General features: G+C 42.0%; 1 protein-coding gene across 1 annotated transcript; it reads left to right on the top strand.

Moving 5' to 3' along the window:
• The first annotated feature begins 6709 nt into the window (after window positions 1–6709).
• Window positions 6710–18197, top strand: LOC140209601 (gonadotropin-releasing hormone II receptor-like). Its single transcript, XM_072277873.1, has 3 exons — window positions 6710–7261; window positions 12519–12723; window positions 17707–18197. Exons 1-3 carry the CDS (start codon window positions 6710–6712, stop codon window positions 18195–18197), a joined length of 1248 nt encoding a protein of 415 aa, XP_072133974.1.
• The last annotated feature ends 239 nt before the right edge of the window (window positions 18198–18436 follow it).

Raw genomic sequence — 18436 nt, 5'->3', positions numbered from 1 at the left:
TAAAGCAATTAAGGCGTATTCACCCAGTTTCAATTCACAGCTTTCGTCCAATTACGCTTTACACTTCTGAAGATCCCCAATTTAAATTGTGGGGTTAATTGTACCTCGTCCCAAGGTGACATTAATCGGGTCACTTAACTCAAACCTTTGCAAATGCTTCCATGCAGCCGTTTTACGCCCTTCATGTCATTCCTTAACACCGACTTCTGCTAGCAAGCTACCTCGAGCCTGTCTTAATGTTTTTTTCTTCATGTTGTTCCCAGTAGGTATTTGGGTCTGAACGACATTGCAAAGCTTTTTGAGTCTTATAGACGAAGCTAATGTGCTGAATTGAAAATTGTTGCTGGTGTTAGCATGACATTGGTTTCACGGCAGAAGAGTGATACAAGCAGCGAATAACAGGTTGGATTCATGTGGACCTTGTTTCACCCACATCAGTCCTCCTATTTTTTTTATGTATCTTTCACCGTTCACATCCTCTTTGCTATTCCGGTTTGCCTTTTCTCAGTGTGACTTGACGATCATCCTGTTTTCCTTCTCTCTAACATGTGGAAGAGAAGACTTCGATTGATCCTAGTGTAGGGTAAAAAGGTAGGTACAATATTGTTAGCCAAAGGGCTCACTGAGCTGTAGTTTGAATTTCAAAGTAAATTTATTATCAATGTACGTATATGTCACCATATACAAACCTGAGATACATTTTCTTGTGGGCATTCTCAATAAATCCAATATCCGTAATAGAATCAATGAAAGACTGCACCAAGATGGGCTTTCAACCTGTGTGCAAAAGACAACAACCAGTGCATACGCCAAAAGGAAAGAAACAGTAATAATAAATAAGCAATAAATATCGAGAACATGAGATGAAGAGTCCTTAAAAGTGAGTGTACAGGTTGTGGGAACATTTCACTGATGGGGCAAGTGAAGTTATCTCCTTTGGTTCCCCTAAAACCCTCACTAATTTTTATAGATGCACCATAGAAAGCATTCTTCTAGGGTGCATCACAACCTGGTATGGAAGTTGTCCTGTCCAAGACCGAAAGAAGCTGCAGAAGAACCTGAACATGGCGCAGCACATCACACAAACCAATCTTCCGTCCGTGGACTCACTTTACACCGCACGCTGTCGGAGCAGTGCTGCCAGGATAACCAAGGACTCGACCCATCCAGTCAACACACTTCTCATCCCTCTTCCCTCCTGGAGAAGGTTCAGGAGCTTGAAGACTCGTACGGCCAGATTTGGGAACAGCTTCTTTCCAACTGTGATAAGACTGCTGGACGGATCCTGACCTGGATCTGGGCCGTACCCTCCAAATATCTGGACCTGCCTCTCGGTTTTTTTGCACTACCTTACTTCCCATTTTTCTATGTTCTATTTATGATTTATAATTTAAAATTGTAATATTTACTAATTTTAACTATTTTTAATATTTAATATTTGCAATCCAGGGAGTGTGAAGCGCAGAATCAAATATCGCTGTGATGATTTTACGTTCTAGTACCAATTGCTTGGCAACAATAAAGTATAAGTGTAAGAGCCTGATGGTTAAGGGACAATTAAAGTTCCTGAACCTGGTAGTGTGAGTCCTAAGGCTCCTGTACCTTCTTCCTGGTGGCAGCAATGAGAAGAGAGCATGATCTGGGTGGTGGGCTCCTTGATGATGGGTGTTGCTTTCCTACGACAATGTTTTGTGTAGATGTGCTCAATGGTGGAGTGGGGAGGGTGGGATGGGGTGCTGTTCAATATTCTATGTTCTGCCCTATACGGTGCATTCACTGTTTCACTCTTTACCTTAAAATCCATTCTTAACCCTCTTGTAAATTTCAGAAGCTCTTCTCTTCATCTTTTACAGTCCTTGCATTAAGTTCCTGATGGGTATCTTCTGTCCATAATCCAGCTTTCATGGAAATGTGGTTCATAATATCATTGTTTAGGTTATCTCTCAAGGTCCTATTCTTTACAATATACCATTTAGGAGGTTTAGTATCAGTTCATTTGTGACACCACATATATTTCTCTACAATATATATTCTCTCTTCCTTAGTTACTATTGTTTAATCTACACATCCTACAACAGAGTTTAGATTCTTCCTCTGGATTCACTCCTCTCCATCCTGACCTACCTCTCCCTCCTCTCCTCCTCTCCTCCTCCCCATCTCTGTACATACGCTGTACTAGAACTCTCAGAAGTTAGGAAAGGATATCAGTGGGATTATTTAATAAAGTGGATATCATCCAGACAATTCCTCACCATTACCATATTGTTCTTCTGGGATTCAGCACCCCAAATTGATTCTTGAATAATTTATGGTGTCATTACAGCCGTATTGGAATAGGAATTGGTTTATCATTGTTACATGTACCAAGATACAGCGAAAAACTTAGTTTTGCATGCCGTTCCTACAGATCATTTCAAAACTTTATTAGGCACCTACTTTACCTAATAAAGTGGCCACTGGGTGTATGTTCATGGTTCCCTGAGATACTCAAGCCACCCTGTCTGCACCACCAATCGTTCCACGGTTAAAGTCACCTAGATCACATTTCTTCCCCATTCTGACGTTTGGCCTGAACAACAACTGAACCTCTTGACCACGCTTACATGCTTTTATGCATTGAGCTACATGATTGGCTAATTATTGATATTTGCATTAATGTGCAGATGTACAGGTGTGCCTAATAAAGTGGCAATGAGTGTGTTATTACAGTTACACAGAAAGTGGGGTGTAGATAGACAATAAGTTGCAAGACCCATGATGTGGTAAATTGTGAGATCAAGAATTCATTTTAATGTTCAAGAAATTTATTGAAAACACTTAGAACTACAGGATAGAGCTGTTCTGTACTTCCTATTTAACCTATGATTTCCTTTTTTTGCTGAAAGGCTGAGATTGACCCTATTGTTATTGCAAACGCAACCAATTTTGAATTTCAAAAAGAGAACCTTTGAACCACTGAGAATATTGTGTGATTGACAAAAAAATACTTTGATACTATTAAGTAAGGTACTTCCCCCAAAATATTGCAGCAATACTGTGTGATTTCAAATTTTTCACTTTTGAGCAAGTTACGACTGGTTCAACCAAGACGTTCATTGATGTGTTGAACTAAGTGCTTAGAAACAAAGAATTTGAAGAATTGACTTCATTGGGACATTTCAAGCTTCTAGTGCTGACAGTGAACGTGGATTCGATCTTATGAATTCAATCAAATGTAAATCCAGAAACAGACTGGAAGTGGAACTTTTGGATGATCTAATGAGAATTAAGACAATTCTTTCATCTGAATGCAAAATTAATCAGGATAGCAGATTTATAATAAAGACAGATGAGAAAAAATTATGAAACGTGAAGATTTTCTTTGTTGAACTCTGTTTTGTTATACCCTTCAACTATTAAATAAAATCAAAAGTAGAGTATGTGATTTTAAAATTTTCATTCTAAATATTCAGAGCATACATATTAGAAAAAGAAATATTTAAAGTGCAGTGCAGTTTTCAGGCCATGTAAACATTTCCTGCTCAGAGTGATGCAGCTGTAAAAAAAAATACCGGGAATGTTGGTTAAAAGCTTGCCATTCTCTTAACTCATCATCAGGAAATCTATAATCCAGGTGATAACACACACATTGAATGATTGGAATAATAAGCGCAGCATCGATGTCAGAACTTATAGATACAAGCAGATCTTTCACTTTTTCACCGCAATAAACTATTTCCCTATGATACTGTGACTAACTTGTTAATTTTGCATACTGCAGTGCTTCAATTGTATCCAAACAGCTTTTCTGAAGGAGATGCCAGATCTTCTAAAACATCACTAAGGTCAAGTTATGCTAATCAATATTATGGATTGATCACAATCTTCAGGCGGTGGTTGCTGATTGGATTGTTGCATTCACTAACTTGCCCTTTGCAATACTGGATCAAAACTTCATAATTCCTCATGAAAGCAGTAACGGCAAGATGTCTTGATTGCCATCTTACTTCATTTAATTAGTGGTCTAAATGACATAACATCATGGTCTGTGATATTAGCTAATTCTTCTAGCTTTCCTCTTATAACCAATGACCTGCTGAACATTGTATACACTGTTTGTAGCAGTGGTTCAAAATCCTGCATAATTGATACGTTTTTCATGCGTCGTTCTATCCCAGGTCTTCTCTGTGTGCAACGCAATATTGCTCAGATAGATGCTTTCTTTCTCATTGAAGAAGTGCCTTCACACCATTATTCTTTCCAAGCATAACATCCTTTCCAACATAACATATTAACATAGTTTTAAAATTATGTTAACATTATATAAAATAAAATTCCAGCTGTGCGGCAACAAAGGCTATGTGCGCGGGGGCATTTCTGTCAGTGTACGGCTGCTCACCACGCATCTTAGAGGGGCTGACCCATGTTACATTGTGAGTTTCTGCCTTTGCTGGAAATCCAGAGTAACACACACAAAATGTCAGAGGAACTCAGCAGGCCAGGCAGAATCTACTGAAAGGAATAAACAGTTGATATTCTAGGTTGAAACCCCTCATCAGGACTGGAAAGGAAGGGGACAGAAGCCAGAATAAGGTGGGGGAAAAGAAGTGCAGCCTCCAACCTAACAGCATTAATATTGATTTCTCTAGATTTCAGTAATTTCTCCCCCTCTCATTTTCCATTCCCTATACTGGTTCCCATCTTACCTCTTCTTTCCTCCTCACCTGTCCATCTCCTTTCTGTGGTGGCCCTCCTCCTTTTCTGGTCCACTCTCTTCTCCTTTCAGATTCCTTCTTCTTCAGCCCTTTTTCTATTCTACCTTTTACCTCCCTGCTTCTCACTTCATCCCACCTCCCCTACCCACCCATCTTCTCTCTCACCTGACTTCACCTATCACCTATCAGCTTGCACACCTTCCCGGACCCCACCTTCTTATTCTGCCTTCTTCCCCCTTCATTTCCAGTCCTGATAAAGAGATTTGGCCTGAATCATTGGCATTTTTCCTCTCCATAGACTCTGCCTGAACTGCTGACTTTCTTCAGCATTTTGTCTGTGTTAATATGACACTTATCCTCCAGTAGCTGCAGTTCATTGTGTTCGAGCTCTCAGTGAATTGGCTGAGTTTCAATTCCCAAACCGCATTCCTAAGACAAGTGCAAAACACCTCAGCTATTGAATGATTAGTGTTATGCTGTTAAGTGCAAGGCACCTTGTGTTCTTTATACAAAGATCACATGACACTTACAGCAAAGGAATCAAGACATTCTCTCTGATTTCCTTACCAATATTTAGACTGATAATTTATTTAGAGATACAGTGCCGAATAGGCCCTTCCAGCCCTTCGAGCCACACTGCCAGCAACCCCTAGCCTAATCACAGGACAATTTATAAATGTACCAATTAAACTACTAGCAGTCCTAATGTCTTTGGACTGTGGGAGGAAACTGGAGCACATTCCATGGAGAGGATGTACAATGGACTCCGGAACTGAACTCTGATCTTTGACACTTAGAGCTGTAACAGCGTCATGCTAACCACTAGCCTCCTCCAGGAGGACCACAGCCTTGTTACAGGATCTGGAGGCTTGCATACCTCAATGACCCAGAGAGCCATGTTGGCTGGAGTCAGGGCCTTGGGCTTTGGCTCATGGTAGGGTCACCCATGCCAAACAGTTCAAAGGGTAGAGGCCAGACTAAGAGTGGTCCACTGGTCCTCCAGGTTTGGGGGCTCGGCTCAGGGCTAACAACCCTGACCGGTAAAAAACAATTGTTACGGAAACAGCAATGAAGAATCCTTCTATAATCGGTGTGGGATGTTATAGACAGAGAGAGATGGAGGACCTTCACTGCCGCCCTAAACGCCAGCACAGTAACGGGCAGTGAGTAAGTAAATAGGAACTGCTACTCTACCATGGTGCCCCATTAAGTCACATTAAGTTATTATTTGAGTTATTGATCAACACATTGAGTTTGTGGCCTATCATTACATACTGTTTGGCTGTCTTCTTTGCTATATTAGTAACTGTACTTCAGAAGTCCTCAGTTGGTGGTCACATGTGGAGACACAAGAGATTGCAGAAGCAAAAAAAAAGGCAAAATGCTGAAAAAACTCAGCAGGCTGAGCAGCATCCACGGAAGCAAAGGGACAGTTGGTTGTTTCTGGATCCTGCATCGGTCTTGAAAGCTGAATTCCTCCAGCATTTTATATTTTTCTGGTTGTCAGGTATGTTGAGTCATCCTGAAATCTTGAAGGGTGTATATTTTAATCTTACTGTACTTTGATCCGGTAAAGGGATGAGTCTATTATTCTGATTCCAGGACATTGGTGCCTCTCAAGAGTTATCTCACCAAAAAAAAATTACTAGGGACTGGACGTTTGTGTAGAAATCCCATTCACATGTCTTTACTGCAAAAGATAAGGATATTTTTTACCTAGAGGCAATATACTTCAACCTTCCCAGCTGGCACTACGGATTCAAGATGGAGTAGAAATATTGACACACAGCGTTAGAACAAGCAGAATCTCCTATCTCCCCATACTTTGCTCAGTGTGTAACAAGCATCTTGTTTGACTTGCAGGCTGGAATACAATCTTGGTTCAACGTTCATATAAAATAATGCAACCTACCATCTTCAAGGTCCAGAGGATATCCTGCCGTTCTCAGAATTCCCTCTGAGTTTGATCCCATCGAACAGATATCCACCACACTGTTCAGAGCCCAGAACCTATAATGAATGCTAGTGTCGATGCTTTTATCAGTCCTTTCCTTTATCAGACCCTTCTCTATAACTATAATGGTACAGATACGGCCACTGCCACAGGACACTGGTGTAACAAAAGCATTGGTCCTCACTTTCAACTACCGGTCTTCTCCAGCGCAGCTAAAGTAAGAGTGGGGATCACCATCCTCGTTTTCACCATTTCTGCTTTCTGCAACCTTGGCGTGCTGTGGATTACCAGCCGGAACCGCAAGAGGAAATCTCATGTCAGGATTCTGATTGTCAACCTCGTGGTGGCGGACCTCCTGGTGACCTTTATCGTGATGCCGGTTGACGCTGCCTGGAATATCACTGTGCAGTGGCAGGGCGGGGACGTCGCTTGCAAACTGCTCATGTTCCTCAAGCTGATGGCCATGTACTCCTGCGCGTTTGTCACCGTGGTGATTAGCATCGACCGCCAGTCAGCCATTCTAAACCCCCTGGGCATCAGCGAGGCTAAGAAGAGGAATAAGGTCATGTTGACCGTGGCTTGGCTACTAAGTGGCACCTTGGCCATGCCTCAGGTGAGAAAGCTGTTCTGTTTTTGATCTTCATCCCTGAGGAACTGAATTCTGACCCAAGCTTTGTCCCACTGAGTGCTTATATCCAATTGGTTTTAAGGTTAATTGACAAATAATATAGCTATTGTTATGTTTCAGAAAATTGATATATGTGTATAAGATGATAAGAGGCATAGGTAGAGTGGACAACCAGAGCCTTATTCCTAGGGTGAGAATGGTTAATACAAGGGAGCATAATCTTAAAGTGATTTGAGAAAAGTATAGGGGGGATGTCAGAGGTATTACGAGGGTCACTAGTGAACTCAAGTGTAGGAATCACAGAGACTTCAGCAATTGAAACAAAAGTAAAGATTTATTACAGAGATTAACTAGAAAAAAAACACCAACAAGAGCTCAGGCAAACTGTACAGGATATTAATGAACTTAAATGATACACACACAAACTCGGTTAGGGTTTCACCTGACAAGGAACTACAATGACTAACAAAGAAGGTTTGGCATGCGCCCCTGAAACCCAAAATACACCCTGAAGCAGGGAGGAGTTCCATAGCAATTGGGTAACACAATTGGTCCAGACAAAGTGATGATCTCCAAAGCCAGCAACTGCAATACCAGACCGTGCTAATTAAGTGATCCCAGCTTGAATAAAAGTGATAAGATACAATGGGAGTTTAACAGTCCCCGTGATACTAAACGAGACACCTGCAAAACAAAGTGAACACCCAGAGCTAGTCCAAAGACAAACAATTAGAAAAAGTGAACAATCCAAGGACAATGCATACCAGTGAGGTGACACTGTGAAAACGCAGTCTACATACTACATGGTTGTGACAGGTAGATTTTTTATAGAGTGGTGGGTGCGTGGAAAATGCTGTTGGGGGGAGTCAGTGGAGGCAGATATGCACATTAGGGACATTTAAGAGACTCTTAGATAAGCACATTGATGAAAGAAAAATGGAGGGCTCTACAGGAGGGAAGAGTTAGACTGAATTTTCAGAAGGTTATACAACTCAGAATACAAGGAAGTCCCTTTTAGAACAGAGATGAGGAGGAATTTCTTTAGCCAGAGGGTGATGAACCTGTGGAAATCATTGCCACAGATAGCTGAGGAGGCCAAGTCATTTGGTATATTTAAAGTGGAGGTTGATAAATTCTTGACTAGTAAGGGTATCACAGGTTACAGAGAGAAGTTTGAGAATGGGGTTGAGGGGGATAATAAATCAGCTATGATGCAACGGCAGAGCAGACTTGATGGGCTGAATGGCCAAATTCCGCTCATATGTCCCATGGCATTATGGTCTTAGAAGGTCAGCACAACACAAAGGTCTTGCTCTGTGCTGAAATGTTCTATGTTCCATGTTCTAAATTACTGTCCATTCCTGTTGATTAACAGAAGAATTTGGCCAAGCAAATCATCCCTAACCAGTAAAAATAGTTTGTTGAAATTTCTGCACTAACAAGTTTCCGAAAGCACTGTTTCACTGCTTTAACAACTAGCTAAACCAAAGAGCATTTCCTGTCAACAGCTTGGCTCCCCGCGATCAGAATTCACTTCAGACACATCAGGAGTGAAACTCACAGCAGGGAACATTGTAACACAAATGGTACAACAGATAGATTAAAGTCTGTGACTTTTAACCATGTTTGTGCCTTGCCATTGGGAAAAACGCTAGGTATTCATTCTGATTTTCATACTTAATTTTGAAAGAGAGCAAGTTAGGAAGGTCAAGTGGTCGAGAGAGATCAGGTCCAGGAATTTTAAACACCAGATGTTCTGCAGATGCTGGAAATCCAGAGTAACACACACAAAATGCTGGTGGATCTTAGCAGCTCAGGTTGATAGGTTCTTGATTAGTATGGGTGTCAAAGATTACAGGGAGAAGGCAGAAGAATGGATTGAGAGGGATAGTAAATCAGCCATGATGTGATGATGAAAATGACTCGATGAGTCAAATGGTCTCACTCTGCTCCTATGCCTTATGGTCTTATGGTCTTAACTGTACCTTAAACACAATCCCTGTTCTAGAATATTATTTCTCCATTCTCCTCCCTGCTTCGTTCTCTCTCCCCAAGATAAATTAACATAAAACTCATAACTGAGGAAAAGTTCAAGGGGGAAATCAGACTGCAAAACAAGAAGGCTAGACCCAGGTAAAAAATTATATGACAGGTGACAAGTGTCTTCTTATGTAGACATGGGTACAGAATGTGGCCTCAACCTTGGCCGTCTGAAGTAAGTGGTCATGTTCCTAGAAAACCCGTTTTTAGCAGTGAAAGTGATTCTTGAAGTAAATGAGATATTTATTTTCATAGAGAAGTGGCATTTACAGTGGCCCCTATATTAGGCACACCTGTACACCTGTTTATTAATGTAAATATCTAATTAGCCAATCATGTGGTAGCAATTCAGTCCTTAAAAGGCATGCAGATGTAGTCAAGAGGTTCAGTTGTTGTTCAGACCAAACAATGAGATGAGGAAGAAATGTGACCTAAGTGATTTTGACTGGAATAATTGTTGTGGTTTAAAGGTGGTTTAAGTGTCTTCGTTACTGCTTATTTCCTGGGATTTCCACACCCAAGTCTCTAGAGCTTACAGAGACTGGTATGGAAGATAATAAACATTCAGTGAGAGGCAGTTCTGTGGGCAAAAATGCCTTGTTAATAAAAGAGGTCAGAGAAGCATGGCTGAACTGGTTCAAGCTGACAGGAAGGTGACAGTAACTCAAATAACCACACAATAACAGTGATGTGCAGGACAGCATCTCTGAACGCACAACACATTGAACCTTGAAGTGGATGGGCTACAGCAGCAGAAGTCCATGAACATGCACTCTTTTTTCCCCCCAGTCCTGATGAAGTGTCTCATCCCAAAATGTCGACTCTTCTATAGATGCTGCCTGGCCTGCTGAGCTCCTCCAGCATTGTGTGTGTGTTGCTCTGGATTTCCAGTATCTGCAGATTTTCTCATGTTTGTGATGCATTAGCTATAGGAAGTACCACATAAAGTTGTCACTGAGCGTGTTATTATAAGTGGTCATGCTCCTGGAGATCCTTATTTAAGCAGAGAAAGAAGTTAACGTAATCAATTAAAGATTTGTGTCCGTTGAAAACGGGCATTCAGATTTTGCTTTCAATGCCGTGGAAGTATAACAAAATTGCTCAGCACGTCAGTAGTTCACGTTGAAAACAAAATTGGAGACCTTTTCAGCACTGGGAAGGGAAACATTACTTGCTGCTAATTACAGAGTATGTACCTGGTAATGGTTTTAATGATGGGATGTAATATTTCGCAACCACAGGTATTATAGCAAGACTTGCAAATTGCCATCTGCACGTCACATTTCTTTCCATCCACACTCCACTGTACTGCACCTTAATTCTGCAAAAATTGTAAATAATTTATTCTTTGAATTAAACTGAAAGAGGTCCGAATAACTATTGCATATTACGTTATTCATTATACTGAGTAAACCTCATAAAGACCATTTCACAACATCCCAAAGTAGCTTCCTGCTGAATGAGTTTAGACCCTGTCATAAAGTGGAAAAACACAGCAAACAATATGCGCATAACAAAAAAATCCCAGAAGCAACAGTGAGCTGAATTTTAAGATGCCTACAAATGTAATTTGCTCTTATTACCTGCATGTGTTAAAGAGCATTACCCTTAAATATTGCAGCAGTTCTCCTGTGTATCAAATAAGAAATATTGTTGCAGATAATGCGGTAGAATGCATTTCACCAGTTGTTAGTTGTTAATTAGGTTTCTATGTACTAGAAATTTGTTTTGGTGACGTTTTCAACAGTGTGTTTGTAATAATTTTATGAAGCTATTCATAAGACCACAAGATATAGGATCAGAACCAAGTCATTCAGCCCAGTAATCAGAAGTATAAAGGGACTTGGGAGTACTTGTGCAGGATTCCCTAAAGGTTAACTTACTGTTTGGTTCAGTGGTGAGGAAGGCAAATGCAACGTTAGCATACATTTCAAGAGAACCAGAATATAAGAGCAAGGACATGATTCCGAGTCCTTATAAGCCGTTGGTCAGACCACACTTGGAGTTTTCTGAGCAGGTTTGGACCCTTTATCTGAGGAAGGATATGCTATACATAGCAATATTCAAGATTCAAAATTCGGGATTGTTTAACGTCATTTGCTGTGCACAAGTGAAAAGAAGAATGGTGGAGGGGAACTGATTGGGTCTGGAGTCCAAAAAATAGCGGAGAGCTTTGAGACCTTCTTGGCTTCTTGGCTCCATCCCTCCCCCTCTTGTCTTCTCCTATCACTTTGGATCTCCCCCTTCCCCCTCCCCCCTTCAAATCTCTTACTAGCTCTTCCTTCAGTTAGTCCTGACGAAGGGTCTCGGCCCGAAACGTCGACTGTACCTCTTCCTAGATATACTGCCTGGCCTGCTGCGTTCACCAGCAACTTTGATGTGTGTTGAATAAATAATTGTTATTGGATTCAATGCAGCACAAAAAAATCACAATAAGATAAAGAATAAATTTAACAACACAATAAATATAAACACATAAGATAGCTTATTTACATAGATTGATTGCATGTTGTGATATAGGGTGACTCTGACAGGAAATGATAAAGTAGTGGTGGTAGGGGGGTTGGTGGGATGGGTTGGTGAGTGGAGGTGTTCATTAGCCTTACTGCTGAGAAAAGTAAGTTTTTGAATCTGGTGGTCCTGGCATAGTTGGTACGTTGACTCCTTGCTGGGAGCGGGATGAAGAGTCCATGTGGAGGGTGGCTGGGATCCTTCATGTTACTGGCCTTTTTCTGGCATCTTTCTGTGTATATGTCCTTAATGGCGGCCAGGCAGGTGCTGGTGATGCAATGGGCAGTTTTACCCGCCTGTTGTAGAGCCTTCCTGTCCTCCCCAGTGCAGTGTTCGACCCACGCAGTTAAACAGCATGTTAGGTTGCTCTCTACTGGGCATCTGTAGAAGGACATGAGCTTAGATTTCCATAGTCCAGCCCTCTTCAGCCTCCTCAGAAAGTAAAGGCGTTAGTGAGCATTCCTGATTGTGTAGGATGAGTTCTGGGACCATGAGAGGTTGTGCGACTTGTGCACTCCCCAGAGTTTGGAACTGCACGCAGTTTCCACCGCTGTGCCACCAATATGCAAAAACATTGCGAGCAAGGCAGTGCAGAAAGCAGCATAGAGAAAACACAGTAATGCATCAATAGAGATATAGGTACTCTACATGAACTTGTTATGGAATACTGTATGTGTAATTTCTTTTTCAGATTGTCCTGTTCCATACCGTAACCATTAATGAACCCCAGAACTTCACTCAGTGTACCACTGTTGGGAGTTTCAAGCATCACTGGCAAGAAACCTCCTACAACATGTTTACCTTTGTTTTCCTGTTTCTCATGCCTTTGATGATCATGATATTGTGCTACACCCGGATCCTGATGGAGATATCAAACAGGATGGCCAAGGAAAACTGTAAGTTACACTCCCATTATTACCAGTTTCATCTTCTTCCCTGCATGGGTGCTGAATTTAGATGAAGACTCATTTCACAGCTTTTGTTTCAAGGCTCATTCTCAGATTTCCCAATCTGCAGAAATGCATAACTTACTCAAATCTCTCTTCTAGATTTTTCAATTTTACCCTCACCTTTCAACTTAATTAACCCACTCTGCTATATGTTTGAGCCGGGTTCGGATTTATTTTGTAAGTATCTTGCATCAGTCTTCACTGAGGAAGACAGCAGGATACCGGACACTCAAGGGTGGCAGGGAAGAGAAGTGTGCGCAGTCACAGTTACGACAGAGAAAGTACTCAGGAAGCTGAATAGGCTAAAGGTAGTTAAATCTCCTGGACCAGATGGAATGCACCCTCGTGTTCTGAAGGAAGTAGCTGTGGAGATTGCGGAGGCATTAGCGATGATCTTTCAAAAGTTGATAGATTCTGGCATGGTTCCGGAGGACTGGAAGATTGCAAATGTCACTTCGCTATTTAAGAAGGGGGCAAGGAAGCATAAAGGAAATTATAGACCTGTTAGCTTGACATCCGTGGTTGGGAAGTTGTTGGAGTCGATTGTCAAGGATGAGGTTACAGAGTACCTGGAGGCATATGACAAGATAGGCAGAACTCAGCATGGATTCCTTAAAAAAAATCCTGCCTGACAAACCTATTACAATTTTTTGAGGAAATTACCAGTATGCTAGACAAGGGAGATGCAGTGGATGTTGTATATCTGGATTTTCAGAAGGCCTTTGACAAGGTGCCACACATGAGGCTACTTAACAAGATAAGAGCCCATGGAATTACGGTAAAGTTACATACGTGGATAGAGCTTTGGCTGATTGGCAGGAAACAGAGAGTGGGAATAAAGGGATCCTATTCTGGTTGGCTGCCGGTTACCAGTGGTGTTCCACAGGGATCAGTGCTGGGGCCGTTTCTTTTTACATTGTACATCAACGACTTAGATTATGGAATAGATGGCTTTGTGGCTAAGTTTGCTCACGATATGAAGGTAGGTGGAGGGGCCGGTAGTGCTGAGGAAACGGAGAGTCTGCAGAGAGACTTGGATAGATTGGAAGAATGGGCAGAGAAGTGGCAAATGAAGTACAATGTTGGAAAGTGTATGGTTATGCACTTTGGCAGAAAAAATAAACGGGCAGACTATTATTTAAATGGGGAAAGAATTCAAAGTTCTGAGATGCAATGGTACTTGGGAGTCCTCATACAGGATACCCTTAAAGTTAACCTCCAGGTTGAGTCAGTAGTGAAGAAGGCGAATGCAATGTTGGCATTCATTTCTAGAGGAATGGAGTATAGGAGCAGGGATGTGATGTTGAGGCTCTATAAGGCGCTGGTGAGACCTCACTTGGAGTACTGTGGGCAGTTTTGGTCTCCTTATTCAAGAAAGGATGTGCTGACGTTGGAGAGGGTACAGAGAAGATTCACTAGAATGATTCCGGGAATGAGAGGGTTAACATATGAGGAACGTTTATCCGCTCTTGGACTGTATTCCTTGGAGTTCAGAAGAATGAGGGGAGACCTCATAGAAACATTTTGAATGTTAAAAGGCATGGACAGAGTGGTTGTGGCAAAGTTGTTTCCCATGATGGGGGAGTCTAGTACGAGAGGGCATGACTTAAGGATTGAAGGGCGCCCTTTCAGAACAGGAATGCGAAGAAATTTTTTTAGTCAGAGGGTGGTGAATCTATGGAATTTGTTGCCACAGGCAGCAGTGGAGGCCAAGTCATTGGGTGTATTTAAGGCAGAGATTGATAGGTATCTGAGTAGCCAGGGCATCAAAGGTTATGGTGAGAAGGCAGGGGAGTGGGACTAAATAGGAGAAAATGGATCAGCTCATGATAAAATGGCAGAGCAGACTCGATGGGCCGAATGGCCTACTTTTGCTCCTTTATCTTATGGTCTTATGGTCTTATTTATCACGTGTACTCTGAAACATACAGTGAAGTGTGTCACTTGCGTTAACAACCAGCACACTGAAGGATGTGCTGGGGGGGCGGCCCACAAGTGTTACCACATGTCCCAGCACCAACGAAGCATGCCTACAAAGGGCGGGAACAACAGAGACACTACAAAGCGGAACATACCAAGTGACAAAAACAGCAGCACCAAAACAACCCCCTGTTTCTCCCTAACATCTCACCCACCCATGCACAAGCATATTCCTCCAACACTAGGGCAAGCCATCTTTTGCCTCCAGCAGACTTGTGGATTCACAAACACTGGGGCTTCGACTTCCCTGGTGGATTTGCAGAGGTTCTCAGACTTGGGTCCTGCCTTGATAGTTTACTCCAGTAATTAACGTCTCCTTATACATTGAACTTTCAAATACCCTGCGATGCATTTTCAGCCTAATTGATGGAGACGTTTTTGGTGTCAGTCACTGGGTATGGCTATTTCAGGAGACGAGGTGAGTATAATTGTCAATGTCTCTGGAATAAGAAAGGGGAAATCAAAGTAATTGACATTTAGTTACTTGATTGGGAAACATTATTTGTGGATGTCGAGTCAGGGCAGGATCAGATTTGGATTAATTTTAGGAAGTCAAGTGACTGATTAATATTTATTGTCTAAAAGCACAAATAAGGAGTGTTTACTTCATGGACAGTTACCATGACACTCATTAAGTCTACCTCAATAAACAAGGTACTGGCTACTGGAGGAAATCAGTAGGTCAGGCATCAGCTATGGAGGGAAATAGAGACAAGTGACATTTAAGTTCAGACCCTTCATCTGGACTGAGTTCAAGATTCAAGATTAGACTTATTGGTCACATGTGTATCGAAACATACAGTGAAATGTGTTATTTACATTAACCACCAACACAATCTAAGGATGTGCTGGGGGCTGCCCATGCATCCGGCGCCAACATAGTATGCCCACAATCTTCATCAGAACAACACGCAACCAACATGTAAAAAGAAAACATACAACCGAGTTAGGGTTTGGGTTCGGGTGAAGTGTCTCGACCCGAAATTTTGACTGTCCATCTCCCTCCTCAGATGCTGCTGAGTTCCTCTGGCATTTTGCATGTTGTTTCAGATTTCAGCGGCTGCAGTATCCCCATCAAATCAGACCAGTGGAAAACAATGCTGGAGAGCTAGATGAATTGAATAAGTATTTTGCATCAGTCTTCAATGTGGATACACCTAGCAGTATGCCGGAAGCTCAAGAGTGTCGGGGGGCAGAAGGGAATGCAGTTGCAATTACTAGGGAGAAGGTGTTTGGCGCACTGGACGCTCTGAAGGTAGATAAATTGGATGGACAATGCTCCAGGGCTCTGAAAGAGGTGGCTGGAATAATCGTAGAGGCATTAGAATTGATCTTTCAAGAATCAATAAATTCTGGCATGCTTCCTGATGACTGGAGAATTAAAAATGTCACTCCACTCTTCAAGAAGGGGGGGAGGCAGAAGAAAGGAAATTATAGACCAGTTAGTCTGACCCCAGTGGTGGGATGACGTTGGAGTTGACTGTTAACAATGTGGTTTCAGGATACTTGGAAGCACATGATAGACTAGGCCATAGTCAGCTTGGTTTCCTCATGGAAAAATCTTACCTGAAAAATCTGTTGGAATACTTTGAAGACATAATAAACAGGATAGACAAAGGAGCATCGGTGGATTTTGTGTACTTGGATTTTCAGAAGGCCTTTGACAAGATATCATACGTTAAACTGCTTAACAAGTTAGAGCCCATGATGTTACAGGAACAATTCTAGCATGGACAGAGCATTGACTGATTGGCAGGATGCAAAGTCTGGAAATAAAGGAAGCCTTTTCTGGTTGGCTGCCAGAGACTAGTGATGTTCCTCAGGGGTCGGTGTTGGGATTGCTTCTTTTTACATTATATGTCAATGATTTGGATAACAGAGTTGATGGCTTTGTGGCCAGGTTTGCAGATGATACAAACCTACCTGGAGGGGCAGGTAGTGTTGAGGAAGCAGGGAGATTACAGAAGGATTTAGACAGATTAGGAGAATGGGCAAGGAAGTGGCAGATGGAATACCGTGTCAGCAAGTGTATGGGCATGGGCATTGGTAGAATAAATAAAAGCATAGATTATTTTCTGAATGGAGAGAACATCCATAAATCCAAGGTGCAAATGGACTTCGGAATCCTTGTGCAGGATTCCCTAAACGTTAATTTGCACATCGAGTTGGTGGTCAGGAAGGCAAGTGTAATGTTAGCATTCATTATATTCACTAGAATATAAAAGCAAGAATATAATTTTGAGGTTTTATAAGGCCCTGGTGAGGCCTTACTTGGAGCACTGTGAGCAGTTTAGTGCCCCTTATTTAAGAATGGATGAGCTGACATTGGAGAGGGTTCAAAAGAGGTTCATAAAAATGATTCTGGGATTGAAAGGCTTACCAAATGAGGAGTATTTGATGGCTCTGTGCCTTTACTCACTAGAACTCAGAAGAATGAGGGGGGATCTCATTGAAACCTATCAAATGTTGAAAAGCCTCAAAAGAGTGGATGTGGAGAGGATGCTTCCTATGGTGGGGCACTCCAGGACCAGGGGGCACAGCCTCAGAATAGAGGGACGTTCCTTTAGATGAAGAATTTCTTCAGCCAGAAAGTGGTGAATCTGTGGAATTCGTTGCCACAGGCAGCTGTGGAGGCCACATCAATAGGGATATTTAAGGCAGATGTTGATAGATTCTTGATAATTCAGGACATGAATGGTTATGGGGAAAAGGCAAGAAATTGGGAAAGAGAGGGAAATGGGTCAGCAATGATGAAATGGTGGAGCAGACTCAATGGGCTGAATTGCCTAATTCTGATCCTATACCTTATGGTCTTATGGTCATAAATCAACATGCCTGAGAGAAAGGGAGAAAAAGTAAAATGAACAAAGTTCTCAGCGCAAGTTTTTGATTTCAATCTGTAATATTTTTGAGATGAAGATGTCAGTTTATTTTGTTTTCCATTTCTAGTACCTGCGACGGAGGTGCATTTAAGACGATCAAAGAACAATATACCAAAGGCACGCCTGAGAACCTTAAAGATGAGCATCATTATTGTCACCTCCTTCATTGTTTGCTGGACACCCTATTACCTCCTGGGGCTCTGGTACTGGTTCTCTCCAGAGATGCTCTCTGAAGGAAAGGTCTCACATGCATTGAGCCACATCCTCTTCATCTTTGGTCTCTTCAACACGGTCCTGGATCCCATCACCTACGGGCTTTTTACCATCCACTTCAGAAGAGGACTACAATGGTGCTGCCACACAGAAACATTGCCATCCCATTCAGACCTTAGTTCTACACGGACAGGCTCATTCAGGTGCTCAGGGTCGTCCGTTCGACTCAAGAGGTTACCTGCACCTGGTCTAGAAGGTCTAAGGTCAATCACAGAGACTGAGTCTCACAGCAAAAACAGCTATTGCAGGAATGGTTACCTTGATGCACAGGAAGGGTACCGGTGAAGGAGCTAGCCTGAGGCTCCAGACTGGTGAGATCACCAAACTAAATAGCAGGTCCGTCCAGCTGCAAGTAACAGTTCAATCAGTGTGTGCATGGTTTAATTTACCAGCTCTTTCAGTGGTTGAAGTTTCTTTTCTTCCCCATTTTTCCTATTGCTTGCTCTTGTGAGTTTACTCTGCACAGAGTCAAGGAGTAGTTATAACACGGGTGCCATTCAGTCCATCAAGTTTTTACAATCCCT

The sequence above is a fragment of the Mobula birostris genome, chromosome 14 (genome assembly GCF_030028105.1).
Source record: "Mobula birostris isolate sMobBir1 chromosome 14, sMobBir1.hap1, whole genome shotgun sequence".
Classification (NCBI taxonomy): domain Eukaryota; kingdom Metazoa; phylum Chordata; class Chondrichthyes; order Myliobatiformes; family Myliobatidae; genus Mobula; species Mobula birostris.
The sequence above is the reverse complement of the archived record's forward strand: the minus strand, read 5'-3'. Positions and strand labels throughout refer to the sequence as shown.